We start from the raw sequence: 22,053 nt of genomic DNA on the forward strand, positions 1-22,053 counted from the left end.
TTTATAACTTTCAAACTTTGTGAATTGTATGCTGTTTGCTAAGGTTTAAAAAAGCAGAAGAAAACACCAGAGGAAAGTAAGTTCTCAGGAGCAAAAACAGCAGAAAACTCTTAACAGACGAACTGAGTTCAGTCAAGCTATATAAGTACAAAAGTTATCATTTTCGTGACTTTGCCAGCAGAATTGTAATTCCTCACACTCCTACCACCAGAGTTTGTTCTGGGGAGAGAGACAGAAGCCAACCCAGAAAGATAACACACATTTTAGATTATGTTAAGATATTCAGTAAACCAGCAGTCTTATTCTGTATCAATGCTGAGAAGGCTTGTGATCACGTGGACTGGCGCTTTTAGTCGGGAGAGGGGCGCTGAGGCATATGAAACTTAGCCCTAACTCAGCAGAATGGATCTTGGCACGTTACAAAAACTCCCACTTAAGATACTTCCGAATGGTTGTCCTATGAACAGGGTGAGAATAACCATAGCAAGTAGCAACTAGGACTATCCCATGCCCCCTTCACGTCCTCCGTGTGGGCCAAACCTCTGGTCTAACATATTACTAATAATAATAATAATGAGAAGATGAAAAGTGTCACCAAAGGACAGTATGGGTTACAAATCCTGTGTGATGATAATATCCTCGTTTTGGGCCAGAATCTTGAGTCTTTATAGGCACTTTCTTTAGAACTTAACATTATTGGTGAGTGTTATAATCTAAACTAACTGAACTAATCGGAGGTTTTAATTTCGCAGAATTTTTAACAGTAATCTGTCACAAGCTTTATGGGGTCAATCATCCAGTGCTCTTTGCTTAAATCTATGATAACCTGGACAAGAGGTAAAATCACGTTGTTAGCCACTAGAGAGGACTACTAAATTCACTCCACTATTAAACGTATTCTGTGGTGTATCAAGATGGAATGTGGCAGGATCTCAATGAAATACACATCAGTATATATTTATTAGTAAGAAACTCAGAATGTAAAACAACTGACATGACCCAAGTCTGAGCATGGTTTGGCATCTCTGGCTAGGTGTACAGAAGAAAACATGAACCTCTGAGAAAACGTTTGTATAAAGGTGTAAACGTAAAGACATGTGGCCCTATATATATATATATATATATATAAATATCATGAATTACTAAGATTAAGTACGAAATGGGAATAAGATCAAGAGAAAGATGGAGGCCACTCTCAACCATTTTCCATTCACTATACTCCTTAACAATATAGGGCCTGATTACGATGTTGGGTGATTGCTGCGGTCTCGGGACCGGCCGACCTCTGGTGGGCGGTCCCGACACCGCCATTACAACGTGACTGCACATGCTGCAGTCGCATACTCCCATTTCCCTATGAGAGCCGGACAAACCTCCCAATGAGAAATGGGAGCCTGTGTAAATCCCTACACCACGTGGCACACCGTGGAGGGATTTGTAGGGCAGCACCAAAGGTGCCCCCCAGGCTCCCAAATAAAGCCTGCAGAGACATGGGGGCCCTGCTAGGGGCCCCCAAAGTCACTTTCCGACAGGCTGTTCATGTCGGAAAGCCTAATGATAAGCCTTTCGGAAAGCAACATCATAATCCCCATGGCGTAAACATCGTACATAGGAGATTATGAGTTGCCTCCGATTGGTCAGTCGGTCCAACCAGCCGGTTTCAAATCCGACAGCCTGTATCATAATAAGGCTGTCGGATTTGAAACCCACAATGTGAGTCGGAAAGCCTCTGACCTGTGGTCGGAGATTTTCCGACTCACATCGTAATAGGCCCTGTAGTCTTGGAAAGGTGGAGGGGGTGGAAGGGGAGAGAGGATTGTGTACTTAGACATACTTTTGTAGACAGATTATTCATTTTTCTGCTCAATGCTTCCTGGGATTCAACCTGGTGTAAAGAAAGGGATATGGTTATATCCAAATAGGACAGACAATTGGTCATGAACAAACGACTGGAATTCTCATGGCTCTTGGACACCATGATCATTTACTTCTGTCTCTGGGGACTTCATTTTGCCCTCAGGAGTAGTACAGCCATTCCTGAAATCAATGAAATAATGGAACTATCAAGCAGTTTGGTACAGGGAGCTGGGCATTTAGATACCTAGCTAAGAGTAAAAGGTGTTGTATGCTACAGTTAGCACTCATGTAATAAATGTGCAGTGTAAGGGATGTTTTTGTTTTAAAATAATATTACACTTCTGACCAACCTAAGCAGATAGATAAAAAGATATCGGCCCTATGCTAGAGAAAATATGAGGAGGTGGGAAACTCACTGCATAATGTAGAACTGCCAGAAAGTTTTCCACTTCTAGAAGGATGGACTGGATGAGGTAGACGCCACTGCCAAACTTTGACTTCTGTATATTTGATTGAGTTGGGCAAATTATGAGAAATATCGGTTATACTGCAGCAACAGTGGATTGATGACTCTAATCCTGCTCGCAGTTAAGCAAGTATGTGCTTTTCCATGATTAAATCACTAAAAAATGTTTTTGATTTTCTCGCTTTGGCCTCAAGGAAAACTGTAGCAATTGTGCTCATAACCCCGAGCTTGGATTATTGTAACAGCCTCTATTTAGGCATCTCTAAGCAACTTCTACACAGGCTCCAAGTGGTTCAAAATTTAGCCGCAAGGCTTGTGCTCAAACTTCCTAGGAAAAGCTCCGCTTCTCAGGGGCTTAAGGAATTACATAGGTTGCCTATTTACAAGAGGGTTAAATTAAATATTTGTTTCTGGTTTTCAGGTCCTTACATGCTGCTGGTCACAAATACCTATATGATCATTTCTTTCATTATAGGACGCAGAGGACCCTTAGATCTTCTAATTATAATCTATTAAAATCTCTGACTTTTAGGCTAAAATCCATAGGAGGCAAGTCTTTTTCTACTTTGGGATCTAAGGCATGGAATCAACTTCCTGGTTCTCTCTCGAATGAAGCCACCTTTAAGATGAGCTTGAAAACGTGGTTGTTCTCTGCCCCGATCAAATGTGTCATTACCTAAACTGTTTATGCTCAGCGGTGTTTTTCGGTTTTATTTCAGGTGTTTTTGAATGATTTACCTTGCGACAGCTGACGGAGGATTGGTGTTTGAGTTAGAGCCAGGATGCTCTGTTTGAGTGACAGCGCGCTTTACAAGTACCGTTTCCAATAATTTCATACATTCAAGGAATACTAGCCAAATATAGTGCAATTTCTAAGCTAGCAATTATAGGGATGGTATGGTGACTTCCTGACTAAGAAAAAAGCAATTTACTTTATTCAATAAATACATGCCTAATTTACGTCCATATGCCCCTTTGATAACATATACATGCCAAACAAATAAAAAATCCAAGGATGCTCTTCAATGCTTTGGACAGTGACTGCCCTCTTCCGCAAGCTGGGGTATTAAGAAAACAAGGGACTCACATTCTAAGTGAGTTGGTACAGACTAAAGAAGGGGGCTTAACAAATAAGCATTTACAGTGTTACAATTTATTGCTAATAAAATGTACTTGAAACAACCATAGGGGTTTAAAAACAGGTATGTCCCAGTTTATACATAGTGAACAGATTTTATAATTGCGGATTAGCCTTTTTACTCTTACTCTTGAAATTAGATACATTGTCATGTTTTTTTCTATTAAATGTTTTGAATGTTTGTTCCGTTCATACAGCTTGGAATAAAATTAATTACTTTCTTGAAGATGAAATTTCAATTGGTTTCATGTGGTTTCCATAGTAACCTGTGTTTAAGAGAAAAACAACTCATTCTGTTGCAATTCATAACTGCAAAAAATAATAATCCAATTCAGAACACTGATGGTACTGAACAAAATGAAAACGCCGTAGGATGCTAAATTAATTAGCTGAGAATGTCCTTTCAAACGACGCTACGGTTGGACGACCTGAGGACATTGCGTTATGCTCCTGCATAAAGCACAGCCTCCAAGGAAAGCGTGTTGCTTCAATCACAGAAATCTGGCTCGGTTTACAAATGAGATTATCCCTTTCTTTTCAAGAACATCCACTCAATGGTAGAAAGGAAAATGTGAACCACTCAAGGAGAAAGAGTCATTATTGACAGGAAGCTAGTCGACTACTGGCAGTGATCAATTGTTTTCAGCATTATCACTTCTTGTAGTATTATGACCTTTAAGACATTTCAAGAGTTAATAAGGAAGGGTAAGCGTACTTTTATGTGGCATGTTATCAGATAACGTCGAGAGCTTCACACCAGAATCCAAATAAATATTTGAAACGTTCACATGTATGTTTTGAGACCTTGCTTTCTGCACCCACTTTGGGCATATATCAACAAATGGAAATCAAGGTTATTGAGACATACCTTTTCGTGGATTATAATCATGTCTGTATAAAATGAAGATAGTATATTTTTAAACCCCGTTAACTATCCAGGCTGTAGTTACACAAGAACGGGATGCTTACCATAAATATGATATGTACAATGGCACATATCTATTTGTGTTCACAGGGCATATGTGCAAACTGTAGATTAGAACATATCTTTTTAGCCGGCCATCCTCTTTGAAGGCCAGCTTCAGGAAACTTATTTTATTTCTGTACCAACAAAATAAGTGAAAATTGCACCTGAAAGCAGCATGATGGGCCATTTAATAAGCGCATTCAATATTTTTATGTTGCTAATTCGGACCTTGCACAAATATAGGAAACTTTGATCACAATGAGCAAACCAAGCGCAACTTTGAACTGGAGCAAAATTATTTGCCCGCTCTTTGTGCTTTCTTTATAGCTTATGTAGAGTACTTCATGAGAGCAATCCATAAAATATGAATCCTTTGGCATATAAACACAATTATATCACGACACGACACTGATCACTTGCCACCATAGCTGTGTTCCTAGGTCAAGAGCTATGTTTAACAGTTCATAAGATGAAAATGTTTATTGTTCTGGAGTTACTTACACCAAGGACTATTTTTTAACGATATAATTCTTCAGATTACAGTGGGATTTTTAGGTAAGGGCAGTATATTTTTGGTGATTAGACTTTTAATAAAGATACAACATTCAAAATAGAATATCCATTTAACTTCTACAACTTTCAGAAGTCCATTTAAATGTATACCATGTAAGGGATTCCAAATCGGCGGATGATAATCTGACCGTACCTTAATTTAGCATGGGTTTTAAGGCCATGAATGACTGTGTTCATGTACAGACGCAATGCTGTGGAAGCAGTGGGAATGTTGCGTGTAACATGAGATCAGGCAGAGTGAAGTCGAAAATGATGAATCGACAACTAGGATGATAGTGTAAACTTCTCTGTAATGCTTATGCCAAACTAGAAACATATTCTCTGACCTACTATTGCCGAACACTTGAGGGACCTGACATACAACGCTATTGTCTATTTCTTAGCATCGGAAACGGCCAAACGCACTTTCATAAGAATGCAGAGCATAAATGAAACTTCCTCTGAATGCCAGGTTTGAACCTCGGAATGATAACAATACTTAAAGTACAATACTAAGGTTGCTGGAACATTGCTGCATTTTGGCTTCAAACATCCCTTCGAAGAATTGTAAACTGATTTTAGATAATTACTTGATAGATGCTGCTGCCTCAATTGAGACCAAGATGTTATGGCGTTGGACTAGTTATGTTCTCTTGTGCTCCGTATGCGCCTATTCATTGGAAGTATGTTAACTTAGGATACTCTTCCACACAGGACACCTGATGGAGTAAAATAAAATCTAAGTAAAACAAGGGTATAGTTCTCACTGGTGAGAATATAACAGATTGTGGTGCAGGAAGATAATACACAGAAGTGGACCAGGGGGAGGCAGTAATCGACCCTGGCCTCTCCCTATGGACCAGATTCCAGGCCTCTCATTTTCAAATGGTTGACAAGAACATTTTTATTTTCTTGCTGGGCTCAAAATATCAAGAAACAGAGGCCTACTTTGAAATTATCAGAAAAAAAGACACTAATTACAATCAAAAAATGGGTACTCGCATCCAACGAGCACAAAGTCCCTCTTTTAGAGCAAAACCTGAATACAACAGACATTTCGCCAACATTTGTAGCCATTTTAATTTTGAGTTGCTTTCGTCCTTAAAAATAACTGTATCCATTCATCTACAACTGTTTTCTCAAATTACACATTTGCGTTATTTTGCCCTCATAACACAGCATGCGTGAAACTTCATTTTATATCTCAATTAAATCGTTTCCTGCACCCATAACACTTAGAACATACCATGGTGTAATTGTGTGCCACTTTATGCAAATCTGTGCACCCCTGTGCATCAGCAAATGACCGGATCCCCAGGCAGTTCGATGGGTGAAGCTGTTTCATCAAGAACTTGCAGCATGCTTCTACAACCTGCGATAGCTGGAGAAGGCAAGCAGTGGACAGAAGGCACTCTACAGTATCTTCTTTCAATTCAAGGCGACCTGAAAAGAGACATTTTTGTCGAATTAGTTGAAACCCTTGATACCTGCTCCCACCTTCCAGCAAACATTACATTAAGTAAGCACAGTATTCTTTACCTAACTAAACACATTACATGTGTGCTACACTCAGCCGCCATAGAGCCAACATGACGCCAACCATCTGAAGAAGAGCAAATGTGGGAGCACAAGGTCTCAGAAGTTTTAACGGTTCTAGCACCAGTCGATGAAGTAGGAGTTCCAGAGAAATTGGGATAAGTGGAAACGGTATGATTTTTGTTATTGGTGGCTGGCTAAAGCTCTATGTGGTGTCCTCGATCTGCTGCCTTTCTGCCCACGCCCTGATTTACACCCTATCCCTTCGGTTTCTCAAGCTCTAGAAACCTACTCCCTCTCACCACATACACCTGGCATCGCAAAGGAAGATTGCGATAGAATAAGATACCTGTGTCGCCTCAAGAAGCAGCCACTCCTGAAGAAAACACCTGCCTCTTCTTTGTATCTGAGAACCAGATCCAGCAAATACTAACATTAATCTCTTCAAACAGGGCACAGACACCCTCCTTGTTCATAAAAGCACTGCATCCATAAAAAAGTTTGAGCCAGCAATTCCAAATGCCCCCGAGAAAGCAAAAGAAGAAAGCAGAGAAATGTATCAGTCAGGAAAAAAGGTAAGCCCCAGATCTGAACAATGCCTCCTCCTGTAGTCAACAAAAAAACTGGAATCCAGTGGGAGGTTTGGATCCCACTTTTATTGTAATTTTGTAGACAGGAGATGTGGATCCAAGTGTCAAAGGCCTGGAACTGGTTTAGGCAGTTTTGCTTTGTGTATTTCAAATCCAGGGAGCAGTAGTAATAATTATCCCTGATGCTGGTCTTCTCAGCAGGTGTTGATGAGAGTTGTACTTCACTGAAGCATCCAAAACAGCAGCACAATCCAGTGTGAAGCTGTGCAGCTGGCTGTCAAGAGCCCTTTTAGGAGTAGCACTTACAAAAAGACAGACCCTGTGTGAAAGATTCCCTTTTACCCTGGAAATGATCTGCTGACTAACCTCCCCCTGCCGGTATGTTACCATTACAACAAATATTTTACCATGACCTACATTTACAAAGCATCATTTGCAACGCTTGGGTGTTTACAAGGTATGCGTTTACAAAGTTCAAGTTCAAGATGGTAAGTAATGAGATTTAAAAATGATTTAATTTGGTTAAAGAATTTAAAGTTGTTTTTAGAAATGCTTTTGTATGGTTTTTTAATTCAAGAAAAAAAATAATGAAAGCCCAGATTCATCTCTTCAAGCAGGACACAGACACCCTCCTCATCCATAAAGGCACTGCATTCATAAAAAATCTTGAAGAAAGCAGCGAAAGTCCGTAGTCAGGGAAAGGGTAAGTCCCAGATCTAAACAATACCTCCTCCCGTAGAAGAAATTGGAACCCGGTTTAAAAGTTTGGGTCCCACTTTTATAGTCATTTTCCAGACAGGAGATGTGGATCCTGCATTCTGAAACTGGTTTTTATGTATTCCAAGAAAAGGGAGCAGTCGTAATAATTGTCTACGATGCAGACCTTCTCAGCAGATTAAAATACTTTAATACGCTTTTTAATTGAAATAAATGATGAATTGTGAATTTTTGGGGTGATTTGTGAGATTTTAGAGATAAAAAGGGGCATTTTTGAAATGTAACTTATTTTTAAAAAAATGGGCTTTCTGTTATTTCTATTCTTATTTATTTAAAACAGGGATTTTAGGATTGTAGTGGACAATTGAGGGAAGTCATTTAATTTTGGGGTACTTTTTTTTTAAAGTAGTGAAGGTGTTCAATTTATTTTTGGGAATGTGGGTATTTACAATTTCTAAGGGCTTGGAACACAAATTAATTTTTGAATATTTTTGTCTAGGATCATAAAGGAGCGGCATGTAAGGGTTGTAGGGGATAATGGTGGGGAGCTATTTTAGTTTTGGGGTAATTTTTTTTAAAAAGGGGAATTTGTGTTCCTGTTTTGGGTGTGTGTATTTAAAACATTATGGATGTACAGCATTGTAACAATTCTTTTGTCTAGATCATGGATTTTTAGGAGCAGAATGTTAAGGTTGTGGGGAATAAGAGTGGGAAGCTTTTTAATTTCGGCGTACTTTATAAAAAAAAAAGAGGCATGGCTGTTAAATGTTTTTTTGTGGTGTGGGTATTTATAAACGTTTTAAGGGGATCAGAGTATTGAAAATATATATTTTTTAATTTTAATATAATGATAAATATATACACTTCTCACCAAAGTAAAAATACTATAATGATTTATTTAATGAATAATGTATTTGTTAAATTAGTGTTATTTAAAGAAAAAATAAATAGGCATATACATCTAATTATTAAAACGATATTCTTTTATTAATTGTGATGTGAAACAAAAACATTAATAGTTTAAAACAATTTAATGTTCAAACAAATATTTGTAAAATACTAAAGCATGACTTGTAATAAAATAAAATACTGAATGAAAAACTATAACTTTAAAAAGGTTAATTTAAACCAGTTCCAAAATGTATTTATTTTCTATTTTTAGATGGCCATTTTTTCCTGGATTTGCGTTCATTTCAACATTAGGTGCAAGACTGCAGACGAGGAAGGACAGATACAGAAGTTCCAGGGTAAAAAAAACTTTTTTAAATTTACATTTTCACCACTAGATAGAACATTTATTGTAGGCAATGTTTAAGGGAGGTCAACATAAGTAGAGTGGCAATGTAAATGTATTTAACTTTTACGTCCTTGCACTGGTCATCACCATTGCCCTGAGCATTCTTCATCTTGAAAACGCCACCGGACCCATAATTACCAGTCAAAGGAAATGCACAAGCTTAACCGCAGAGATCAGTTACTCAACAAAGTCATGCAGTTTGATTGCCCATACCAAACTAGACTGTTCCTGGCTCCCTACAGTGTTGACAAGCAGCAAAGATGCATGATTAGGGCTTGTGGGAACACCACTTCTACAAACAAAACAAATCAATAATACAGCCAGTATAAAAAGATCACCGCCAGGCAAAATGGAAAATTGTTTGTGGAACATCGCAGGAATTCACAATAAAATTCCCAACATTGAAACTGTCAAATATTTGAATACATTTCATATTATCGCTATGCAGGAGACCCAGGCTGAGAACTCCGTACCCTTAATGGGATATCTGGAATACCTCAATCTACCTATAAGAACCAGCTCAAGGTGCCGGCCAAAATGAGGGCTCACAATCTAGATCTCAGCACATCGGAATGTAAAGGTAGAACAGTTATATATCCCGGAAACATGGCTGCAGATTGACAAAATAGATGGTTGTATATGCAGTGACACACAGCCGCTTATCCTAATTAACATATATATCAACCCAGGGAAAAATATGTTCACATTTTAAAACTTGAAATAGTCATCAATAACCTGATGAAGGAGCACAACACACACCATATGATAATCACTGTGGAGTTTAACCTTTTCCATACGAATATTACAGAAGAACATGTCATATTTCAAAATGAAGTATGGAACATTCCAGTGCAGGCAGCATCAGCCACAAGGTGATACAACTCCCAAGGCACCCATCTAGTCTCAGTTCCAGCTGCATTAACATTGAGTTTACTAAATGGAAGATTCCCAGGGGAGAGGACCCAGTTCGCAAACATATCACAAAAGTACGGCACTATAACAGACTACACTGCAGCCTCATTAGCCTTATTCAAACTCATCAGAGACTTCTGGACTGAAGACTGGGAAGAGAGTGACCACAGTCTATAACCAAGACCAGCAAGTACAACACTCATGATCCGGCCAACATATTCGCCAACTCCAAAATAGAAAATAAGAAAAGATTGCGATGGAAAATTATGACACTCGAAGACATCCTGGATAAATGCACAACCCCATTGGACTGGTACCTACTCACTAGGCTCAGTGCAATCACAATGGACAATATTGCAAAGTGCGTGGCACCAATATGGTAGAAACAATATTGAAGCTCACTGGATCTAAGAAAGACCCCCCGCTTCTGAGGCGTTGAAATAACTCTGCAGGTTGAAGAAAGAGTTAAACAGAGAGTACTGCCGATTAAAAAACAACCACACTGACAAAGCACAGCTATCCAAGGCATGGAAGCTTCAAAAGCTTTAGAAAAAAAAAAGCAGTATGGCAGGCCAAATAAGAACATACTGATGAGTTCTGGGGAAACTGCTCCACACCTGCAAAACAGATAACAGCAGATGTTTCTGGAAAGCAATCAACGGAGTTGACAAGGACCATACTACTGCCTTTAATACAAGCATAAAGGGTACAGCACCCTAGGTTGTATTATTAAAGCACTCCAGTGCTGCCAGTTCGAAAAGACAGCTGCGGCGACGACCATGCAGACGTTAAAAAGAGGAACAGCTGCCTGAGCCACCAAATTCTCCTGGGCTCCTGAAACAAGCCACTTATCAGAGACTGCACTAGCAAATAGCACATCCCCTACAGTTTGTAATAAAGTAGAGCAGAGCTGATGATGCACTTAGTCCTAATAGCCTTCTTCCACCTCTCTGTGGGTTCAGAATTGAAATGTTGTGTAAAAAACCCTTCAACCTTGTACAGTGCAGTGAGTCTGCAACAGACCACACAGGAGTCCAGGTGTGAAAGCAGAATCCATCCAATCTGCGAAGGAGGGGACAGGAGGGATGCCTCAAATTATCGATTGATGGCGTTTCTTGACGTGGAAACAAAGTAATTTGCCAGCCTGGTACTACAAGATCTGTCTGTTTGGGCAGACAGCCAGGAGCTTCTCCCCTGGAATCAAAGTGGCTTCTGTGCAGGGCAGGGCACCCTATAAGCCTTAACTACCTTGGTGATCTGTATGGATAAAACGAATAACAGCAAATCCACTTCATATGCCTGCTTTATCAACTTCAAGGCTGTATTTTACAGGGTCTCACATGACCGCTTCTGGAAAAAATTAATAACAGCTGGGATTTTGTCAAAATTATTTAAGGCTATTCAACTTTTACATACTAATACCTGGCTGCGTGTGAAGCTTGGGGACAGCAAAAAACTCCCCCTCAAGATCTACACCACAGATGGTTTGAAACAGGGATGTGTTCTTGCAGCCTTGCTGTTTGACATCTACATTTCGTGCCTTTCCAGAGATCTTGCTTAAATAAAAGCCCACCCACTGAAACTCGGAGGTCATGCCCTCACCCATATCCTATATGCCAATGACCTGCTATTAATGAGTCAAGACCCTCGTGGGCTTGCAAAGGTTTTATGGTTTAAATCTTTTTATTGATTGGTTTATGAACATACATAAGCATAAAGCCCTCAGCTCCTCATTGAGAAAATAGTGGAGACAGTGATGTTGTGTTGCATAACCTTACCAAAGGTAAGTAGCATGGAGCGGGACAAAGCAATATGCAGAAAGGAGAACAACATGAAACCCTCCCCTCCCCCACCACCCCTCGTCCACCTGAAGCTAACCAGGACGGAGAAAACAAGAGAAAAAAGAAAGAAAAGGGGAGGGAAGGGGACAAGGGAAAAGACCCAGTGTCTAACGTTGCCGTTTGCAATTTTTCGTGGGAGCGCTATCTGGAATTTGTGTGTCTGGAAGGCGAAGCAGTCAGAGGTACCGTGGACAAGACAACTTCCGGAATTCAGACACCAATAGCGTGAGGAAAGGCCGCCACAGTTTGGGAAATTCTGACCCTCTACCGGCCAGCGTAAGAGTGAGTTTCTCCATACCAAACACTGTCTCTGGAGCCAGTCAGTGTGTGTAGGAAGCAGAGTGGTGCGCCAGTGTATCAAGATATTCTGTATAGCAGCCCCCAGGGTGATCGCAATCAGTCTACCCCTCTGGGATTTGAGTGGATAAGTCAATGGATTGGGTAGTCCCAGAAGAATGTATAATGGAAATCGTGGGAGCTGAGTCTCGAGGTGATGTCAATCACGTCAGGGACTTGGGACCAGTAGGGCTGCAGACAGGGGCAGCTCCAGAGTATGTGTTCCAGTGTGCCCACTTCCCTGCACTCCCGCCAACAAAGGTCGCTGCACCGGGGGTCAGAGCGGTGCAGCCGCTCCGGTGTATAGTACCAATACGTGACAATCTTTGTTAGGGTCTCCATGAGTCCCATGTGGTAGGCCTAGTGTCTGGCCCTGTGGTATATACCTTCCCATTCCTTGTGGCGTAAGGATCTCCCCAGGTCTCGCTCCCAGCGTGCACAGCCTGCATTATATGTGTACGTGGTATTGGCAAGAAGCATTTTATATAAATCGGAAATTATTTTCTTATCGGAGGTGCGTTTCACTAGCCATTTCTCATACGGGGTAAGTAGACACTGTGCTTGCGGTTTGACCTGTGGATGTAAAGCCCTGTGCCGAATTTGGAGGTATGACATATGCTCGGCCTCCAAGAGACCATAGTGTTCCCTGAGTTGGGGGAAGGCAATAATGCCATCCAAATCAAAGAGATGACCTAGGGACCTACAGGGGAGGCGCGCCAGCCCTGAAAGGATCTAGTGTCAGTGCCTGGGTGAAAGTCTGGATTGTCGAATATCAGTGTGAGGGGCGATGGGAAAGTGGTCAGCTGGGTAGCGACATTGGTACGATCCCAGGAATCCATGGTAGTACTCGTGATGTATGAGGCGTACATATTGGGTGGGCAATGTTGCTTACGAAGGAAGAGGACACCTTGTAGTGGTCCACCTGCCACTGCTTGGTCCTGAAACAGCCAATGTTTCTCTGATTCTAACCGCTGCCACTCCACAAGGTACCTAAGCTGGGCGCCGTGAAAGTACAGCTGGAGGTTTGGCACTCCCACTCCCCCCTTGTCAGGTGGGAGAATTGCTATCTGGTGTCGGAAGGGTGTTTACGGCTGTGCCAAATGAAGCGCGATAAATCCCTCTGAGTCCGTTGGATCCAGCCCAACGGGGGCCTAAGGGGAAGAGTCTGAAAGATGTACATTATCTGGGGGAGGATGGTCATCTTGGTGGCTGTTATTCTTCCCAGCCAGTACATCATGCAGTGTTTCTATCTGTTCAGTTCCGAGTGGATGTGAGTGCGGAGGGTGGCATAGTTAAAGGCAATGGTAGTGGGGATAGTAGAGGCTAATTGAATGACTAAGTAGGGGATCGCGGTGGCGGCCCATTGAATTGGGTGTTCCTCCTGAATGGAAGTGAGAGTGTGCGAGGAAAGGGAGATGTTAAGGGCCATGGATTTGTCCATGTTGATCTTAAAGCCTGATCCATGTGCAAAGCTGTCCAACTCTATTAAGAGGGAGCGCAAAGATGTGATCGGATCCGACAGGGAGAGAAGGATGTCATCAGCGTATAGGCTGATGGTGTGCGTGTCCTCCCCAAACTTATTCCCGGTTATGAGTGGCCGCCGTCGCACTCTAAGCGCCAGGGGCTCCATGTAGAGCACGAAGAGAAGGGGTGATAGAGGGCACCCTTGTCGGGCGCCCCTGCCGATGGGAAATCGGGAAGAGGTGTGACCATTGACTCGGACTGTTGCTATGGGAGAGCGGTAACAGTTCAGATTCCGATTAAGGAATTTCTCACCGAGTCCGGCCGCCATCAGTACCATCTCCAGATAGGGCCAGTGCACCCGGTCAAAGGCCTTCTCCGCGTCGATGGCCAAGGCGCATGTACTCTCCCTGAGTACGAGAGGCTTTTTCAATTAATTGTAGGATGCGTTTAGTGTTGTCACTAGTCTGCCTCTGTGTGATAAAACCGGCCTGGTCTGGCTCCACTAGTTGGGCCATGTATGGCGCCAAGCGGGCCACTAGGATGCTAGTGTACAACTTCATGTCCACATTTAGGAGTGAAATAGGCCTGTAGGCGCTGCACTCGGTTTATCTTTCCCCGGCTTTGGAATCACGACTATCGCCGCCTCGAGCATGTCTCCTGGGATGGTACCTGTCTGTTCAAACGTGTTGAATAGGGCTGTCAGGGCAGGAGCTATTTGGTTGCAAAAGGTTTTGTAAAAGGCAGCCGTGTAACCGTTAGGTCCTGGTGACTTGCCCAGTTTGAGGCGGGAGATCGCCGAAATCACCTCTTCCGTCTGGATCACTCTATCTAGGTATTCAGCCTGCGCTTGGGATAGGGAGGGCACCTGAGCTGCCGTAATATATCCTGCACTATGGAGATTATCTAGTGAGTCCCCCTTGTATAGGTCTGCGTAGAAATTGCGGAATACTTCAGCTATCTCCGAGTCTTCCATAACAACTCCACCTGCGGACGACCGAATACCCCGAACTGCCTGGCGCTGGGTAGCCTCCCGTAGCTTGTTCGCCAGGAGACGGCCGCACCTGTCCCCTCCAGTGTAATAGGAGTGCCGAAGCCTTAGAGCCGCATATTCTGCCCCGTCTTCATCAAGGGCTGCTAATTGCTTCCTCTCTACGCATAGCTGCCGCCAGGCCCTGGAGGTGCCCGTTCTCTGATGCAGCTGTTCAAGTTCCGCAACTCTCTGGGTGATTTCCGCTCACTTACAGCTCCGCTCCCTGTTCTGAGCAGAGGATATAGCTATGAATTCACCACGAACGACTGCCTTTAAAGCCATCCATTGGGTCGCTAAGGAAGTGTCTGGGTGAGCATTCTGGGTGTTGTAGTCGGTAATGGCCTTCCGGATTTGATCAACCACTGCTGGCTTGTGTAGCAGAGTGTCGCGCAAGCGCCAGTGTCTGTGAGGGCGTGGGGAGCATGGCAGCTGAAAGGTGGCAAGGACAGGGGAGTGATGGGAGAGGGAGGCTGTCAGGATCTCCGCATCTATCGCATGTGTCAGCAGTGAGGTGGAGCAGAGAAAGTAGTCTAGGCCTGCATAGGTTTTGTGAGCATCTGAGTAGAAAGTGTAGCTACGTGAATACGGGTGTAAATGGCGCCACAGGTCTGAGAGACCCAGGTCACGGAGGTGTGTCTGCCCTACTGATGTCAATACCCCTACCTGTGTCGTTCTTTGGCACGAGCGGTCCATCACGTTATCGAAGACCATGTTAAGATACCCTCCCAGCAATAAGTGTCTATTGGGCGTTGCAGCTGCTTCACTAAGGACATTGAGGAGGAATTTGATTTGCCCTTTGTTAGGGGCGTATACGGAACCTACCACGAAGTTCAGATTCCCCAGCGCAAACTGGTATGTGAGTAGGCGACCCTTAATCTCCGCCTCCTTCTGTAAAACCCTACCGGGGAAGGATCGAGAGACCAGAAAAGCCACCCCTGCTGACTTCGAAGTGTTAGAGGAGAATAATTGAGTGGGGAATGCCTTGGACCTCAATCTGTGGTGGTCCTTCGAGAGAAGGTGAGTCTCCCGGAGAAGGCAGATGTCTGCCTTGGAGTGCACCAGAAGGGAAAGGACGGACCAGTGTTTAATGGGATTGTTTAAACCCCTTACATTGAGCGTGAGGACCTTAATGGGGTCAGGCTGCATCAGGGAACGGCAAGTGGGATGTGGCGTGGCAGGAGCAGTTAGCCAGTATGTGCAACAGAAAGGAGGGGTACGATCCCCCGGGCCACAGGGATGGGCAACTCCAAGGGGGAACTAGGGGAGGTGGATGAGGAAACCCAAACATAAAACCTTTGAAAAGAACTTGAACAAGTAGTAGTCCATAGGGAAAGTCCGTTGTCCCAGGACAACTGGTATCATCGTCAAACGGGGTCTGTGGTACGATCATCGAGGATAACTTCTCCTCCCACCACCCCCCAATGAACAGCAAAGAAGCTTCAGGAGGATGAAAAACAAAATCCGAACGTAGTGTCCTCATGCGTCGGCGGAGTCCTCCCCCGCCTGTGCCTCCGCCACCACAGCCAGGGCCTCCTGTTGGCCACGAGCAATGTCCGAGGCCGCCGGCTTCCTAGAGCGCCATCTCCTGCTCTGGCACTGCCGGCCTGATGAAGAAGTCTCAGGCCCCAGAGTGGAACCTCCAGCGTCCTCCCCCTCAGTGGGTGGTGTCAGTCCCAGCAGCCGGCAGGCCTCCTGCAAGGAGCAGATTTACTGTAGCCTGCCACTGTTGGAATATCGATCGGAAAGGGTGACCCCAGGAATAGGAGATTGCCAGCCCCCGGAGGTGCTCCATCACTGGCCGAAATTGCAGACGTCTTTGCAGCGTGGTCAGAGCCAGATCCTGGTAGAGCACAGGAGAATGTCCCCGTTAGGAAATGGGATGAACCGCCTTTGCCTTCGATAGTATAGATTCTTTGGTCTTAAAGTCCTGGACACACACCAGTATGTCCGCCGGTGGAGCATTGGGTCCGCGGGGCGGGCCCACCCTGTGTGCCCTGTCCAGTATGACGTCCATCGCACAGGAGTCACCCAATATGTGTTTGAAGAGACCGGTGGTAGAAGAAAATAGGTCGCGAGTGTCTTCCGTCGCTTTTACTCTTCGGATCCTTGTGTTGTGTCTGCGGGAGCGGTTTTCAATGTCTTCCAGCTGCATGTCTGTGTGCTGATCTCGTAACCTAATGACCTCCTATTGGAGAGTCGTCATATCCGAGACAGTGGAATCACTTTTCTCCTTCAGCGTGGCCACCCGCTCGCCAATATTGTCAACATCTCTCCGGACTTCCTTGAGTTCAGTAGCGAATTCTGTTTTTCACCGACTGGATGTCCTCTCGGAGTGTGAGAAAGAGGGACTCAGGAATGACTTTGTAATGGGTTCATCCCCGGTGTTCCCAGAGGGTCCCTCCGGTCCAGTACCTGGCACCTCGGAGGCCATCTTGAGGGCGGGTTGCGGCTGGCTGAAGAGGTCTTTGAGAGTTTTCGGCTTTGTGCCTCTAGATCTGGACATGCTTCCCAGCGCTCTTCGGACAGGCGTGGATGCGGTGTAAATCAGTCAGTGAAAACTGCTCAGAGCTCCAGTACCTCGATGTAGGGGTCCCGACTTGAAATAATAGCAAGCGGTTAGCCCGGGGTCAGAAGGCGCCACCTCCCAGCCTGCCGTCTTGGTGTGGGAAGGGTTCAGGTGGCCCCCAGTAGCTATTCAGCCCCGAGTGCTGGGGATGGGCGCTGCCTCGGCTCCGAGGGGGCAGGACAGGCACCAGGTCTATCAAGCGCTGCGGTTTTTGAACCTCGTCTCTGCTGTTGGGGCTCTCTTTGCGGCGGAGCGCAGGGTGAGGTGCTGCCACGACTCTCCACAGGGGCCCGACGGAGCCCACAGGCCGCCCCGAATCCACCAGTCAGTGCAGCAGTACCAGGTGCTCTGGTCTCGGGCCGGGGGAAACCAAAACACTGCTCGTGGGCCGGGAGCCGCTGGGCCGTCCGCTGCCGCCTGTCTTGGCTTCAGCATGGTTCCACTCTCTCGCCGCGCGGACCCCAGTTCACACAGCCCACCTCCGGCTACAACTCAAAGTCCCTTCCAATCCTAGGGTCACGGTTTGCAGGGGACAGAGGTAGGTTCCGGTGCCAGCCCCGCTGCGGTCCACCAGTGACTATATCAACCGCGCCACCTCACTAGTCGACAGTCCTTGCGGCTCCCACCGGGGTGTGCCCGGGCCAGGGCCGCTAGCAGGGAGCCAGGCTGCACCTCCCACACACCTGGCGCGCAAACCCCCACAGTACCTGCCACATGGGATCGCTGCCGTTCCTCTCCCGTACTCTCCGGTTCCCAAGCTCAACCAGGCCTGGAGCTGCGCAATGGGTGCTTCCGCCACCGGCAGAGGGTAGCTGGGGTCTGTGGCGGCAGGTCCAATGATGCAGCGCAGAGAGGCAGCAGCAGGCCCTCGGTCTTGCGTAAAGCGCCGCCGCGTTGCCCACCTCCGAGCCGGACTCCTGAAGAACCGCAGGCCGGGGACCTGCGTGACCCGGCCCGGTGGCACAGGGACCGGGCCGCAGGCAGCACTCAACTCGTGCCAAACAGCAGTGTCGCAGATGACGGGGAGGCACAGGTTAGTTGGCGGGTCCTCTGGCTACTTCGGCGGCCCCCCATCTGCCATCGCTGCTGGGATCACGCAAGGCCCCTCCGCCGCACCGGAACCTGCGCCTCTTGGGGGTCACTCTCCCAATCGGCCCCAGGTGCGGGCAAGCCGTCGGAATATTGTCTGTGCAGGCGGGCCGGGAGACAGGTACCCAGCCTCGGTGGCTCGCACCGTTAACCACTGCGTGATCGAGGCCTCCCACTCCAGGAACGCCGGGGTCGTCACCCGGCCGAGTCAAGGGACAGCTCTTCAGTGCTCGCGCAGCCCGGATGTCAAGCCCAGGTCGGGGGAGGGGAGGCGAGGGTGTTGCGGTCACTCCTTGAGCGATTTGGTGCCTCGAGAGGCCAGTGCTGTGCTATCTTGGGAGGCATCCGGGCAGGAGCTACCAGAAACGCGCCCTATCCCGCCGCCATCTAGGCCACGCCCCCTTGCAAAGTTTTTAGACGTAGTCTATGCTTGTTCTTTAAGAAACAAACTGGAAAGCAACCTCATGAAGTCAAGAACCAAAGGATTTTGGTTTATCTACAGCATATGGGTCACCTATGAGACACAATACAATTACTTAGGGGCTAACATACGACACAAGCGGCTCCTTTAAGTCGCACCTGGTAGCAATAAAACACAAGTCTGTTGCCCTGACAGCAGAATTCATGACCGTTTCAAGGACAAGAAAGGGCCAATCATGAGGCAATTGCAGAATGTGATGTCTGCCAAATTTCTTCCATCAGTCATGTATGTTTGTGAAATTATTTTGGATGAAGCCATTAGACCAATTACTGGCCAAAGCACACAGGACTGTGTATCGGCTACCGAATTACACCACACGCTCAGCTTTGTTTGAAATTTGGATAGAACAAGCAATTTTGGGCGATCAGATGGTCCTATCAAGATGTACGCCATAAAATCAGACTTGCAGACAAAAATCTTTTAGCATCAAGTGCCTGGCAGGAAATAAAGCATTTCCAATCCTAGGTATAAATATAGTCGGGCACTATGTGAAGCAGTACAATTACTACAAATTTCTAACTTGAGGGGCACTGGGGCGTCAAAACTCTTATTTAAGAAACAAGTGAGGGCCTGATTAAGAGTTTGGCGATGGTGGGCCGCTCCCTCACCGCCAATGAGAAGTCAATCATCTCTGTACAGTGCCTGCAAACCAAACAAATCAGACTGTCAGTAAGCATCTGTTAAGCATGTCACGGTCAATGCAGCAATTGCAGAAAGAGCAAGACCGGTGGATTGCTGCAATGGAGAAGGAGCAACATTTGCAGAGACACAGTCAGTACCTGGGACGCTTTGATGCCTTCACTCGTTCCATTAATGTATTGGCAGTAGCCACAACAACTTTTGCATGGAGAATGTAAACATACAAAATGACATAAGGCGCTGCTGTCAGGATGTTGCATGTGGGCTAGCTTAAGTGGCCACAACTGGTGAAAATGAATATGCTACTTACCAGTATGCATCTGTTCTTGGCATGTAGGGCTGCTAACATTCATATCTATTGCATAGATCGCCGCCTAGTGTTGGGTCCGGATGATTGCACATTGTTGTCCTGGAAGAGTCTTCGAAGTATCACGAGATAGGTGGCTCCTCCCCTGGACTACAGTGCGCATGGGCATCGGCTCCATCCCCAGATTGTTTTTAGCCATTGTGGCAGAGATGGAGTGAAATAGTGTAAATGATGTCCATGCTAATGATAATGCAAGAGAGTGTCTGCAGCCGCTACGGGCACCGGGGAGGAGGGCGGGCGATATGAATGTTAGCAGCCCTACATGCCAAGAACAGATGCATACTGGTAAGTAGCATATTCAGTTCGAGGCATGTGGGCTGCTAAATTCATATCTATTGCATAGAATACACAGCAGTCCCTCCATTAAGGGCGGTTGCCCGTGCCAGCTGCAGAAGCTTGAAAAAGTGTTTTGAGAACAGCCTGTCCTACAGCTGCTTGCTGTTTGGAATGCACATCTACACAGTAATGTTTGGTAAACGTGTGTGGTGTAGCCCAAGTGGCTGCTCTACAAATGTCTTCCAAGGGAATGTTCCCCAGGAAAGCCATGGAGGCCCCCAATTTGCGTGTGGAGTGCGCCCTTGGGGGTATTGTTAAAGTGCGTTTAGCTTTTTGATAACAGATTTGAATGCACTTAACGATCCATCTGGCTATTCCTGCTTTGGAAATGGGGTTGCCTTTGTGTTGTGGTGAGAAGGCAACAAAAAGTTGTTGTGTCTTTCTAAAGTGTTGAGTTCTGTCAATGTAGTACATTAGCGCCCTCCTAACGTCTAATGTATGAAGCATTCTTTCTGCTACCGTTTGTGGGTTTTGGAAGAAAGCAGGCAGGTCAATAGTTTGGTTGATATGAAACTGTGACACCACTTTTGGAAGGAATTTGGGGTTAGTGCGGAGCACTACCCTGTTAGAATGTATTTGGATGAATGGCTCTTGGATTGTGAGCGCTTGCAGCTCGCTAACACGTCTGAGCGATGTGATAGCAATGAGAAAAGCCACTTTCCACGTCAGAAATTGAATTTCGCAGGAGTGCAGTGGCTCGAAAGGTGGGCCCATCAGCCTAGTGAGGACTACATTGAGGTTCCACACTGGAGCTGGTGGTGTTCTTGGAGGAATGACTTGCTTCAGTCCCTCCAGGAAGGCTTTAATGGCAGGCACCCTGAAAACAGAGAGGTGCTGCCTATTCTGGAGATAAGCCGCTATGGCGGATAAATGTATCCGAATGGAAGCGTACGCTAGATTGCATTTGTAAAGATGTAACAAATAGCAGATGATGTTAGGAATGGATGCATCTAGCGGGTTGATATTGTTGTCAGTACAGTAAATGACAAACCGCTTCCATTTTGCTGCATAGCAAGCTCTGGTCGTGGGCTTTCTTGCCTCACGGATGATGTCCATGCATTCTGGAGGCAGGTTGAGGTAGCCAAATTCTAAGACCTCAGGAGCCAGATCGCCAGATTGAGCTGTTGCGGATCTGGATGCTGAATGTCGCCATGGTTCTGCGTCAAGAGCCTGGATGTGAGATGCAGCCTTTGATGCGGTACCACGGAAAGTTCTAGAAACGTGGTGTACCATGGTTGGCGTGCCCATGGGGGAGCAACTAGGATGAGAGTCATCAAGTGTTGCTTTAGCTTTCTTGCCACCAGCGGAATGAGAGGCGCTGGGGGAAAAGCGTACGCAAATTTGCCTGACCAGTTCATCCATATCGCATTCCCTTGCGATTCCGGGTGAGGGAACCTGGCGGCAAAGCTTTGGCATTTTGCGTTTTCCCTTGTGGCAAACAGGTCTATCTCTGGATGACCCCACTGCTGGAAGTACGGGTGGAGTACTGATGGATGTATCTCCCACTCGTGCATTTGATGGCTGTATCTGCTGAGCAGATCCGCCATCTGATTGTCCTTGCCCGGGAGGTGTTCTGCCATGAGGAAGATGTTCCTCTGAATGGCCCACTTCCACATGCTCTGAGCCAGATGAGACAGCTGTGGTGAGTGAGTACCGCCCTGCTTTTGGATGTAGTACATGGCTGTCATGTTGTCCGTCCGGATCAACACGACCGTGTTGCACAGATGTACTTTGAAGGACTTGAGCGCCATGAAGATTGCCATCAATTCCAGGTAGTTGATGTGCAATCGTTGTTGCTGGGTTGACCACAGTCCCTGCACCGTGTAGTGGAGCACATGCGCTCCCCACCCTTGGAGAGATGCATCCGTTGTT

The 22,053-nt window shown here is 45.7% G+C and overlaps 1 protein-coding gene across 3 annotated transcripts in view; it reads right to left on the reverse strand.

Annotated features, from left to right (window-relative positions):
- Positions 1–22,053, reverse strand: part of KLHL5 (kelch like family member 5) — a 506,424-nt gene that overhangs the window by 206,569 nt on the left and 277,802 nt on the right. For all 3 annotated transcript variants that reach the window (XM_078678331.1, XM_078678330.1, XM_078678333.1), the window contains one exon: positions 6,227–6,423. In XM_078678331.1, coding sequence (XP_078534457.1) covers positions 6,227–6,423 — 197 coding nt within the window. The remainder of the gene's footprint in view (positions 1–6,226; positions 6,424–22,053) is intronic.

Source organism: Lissotriton helveticus, chromosome 2_2, assembly GCF_964261635.1.
Source record: "Lissotriton helveticus chromosome 2_2, aLisHel1.1, whole genome shotgun sequence".
NCBI classification, from domain to species: Eukaryota; Metazoa; Chordata; class Amphibia; order Caudata; family Salamandridae; genus Lissotriton; species Lissotriton helveticus.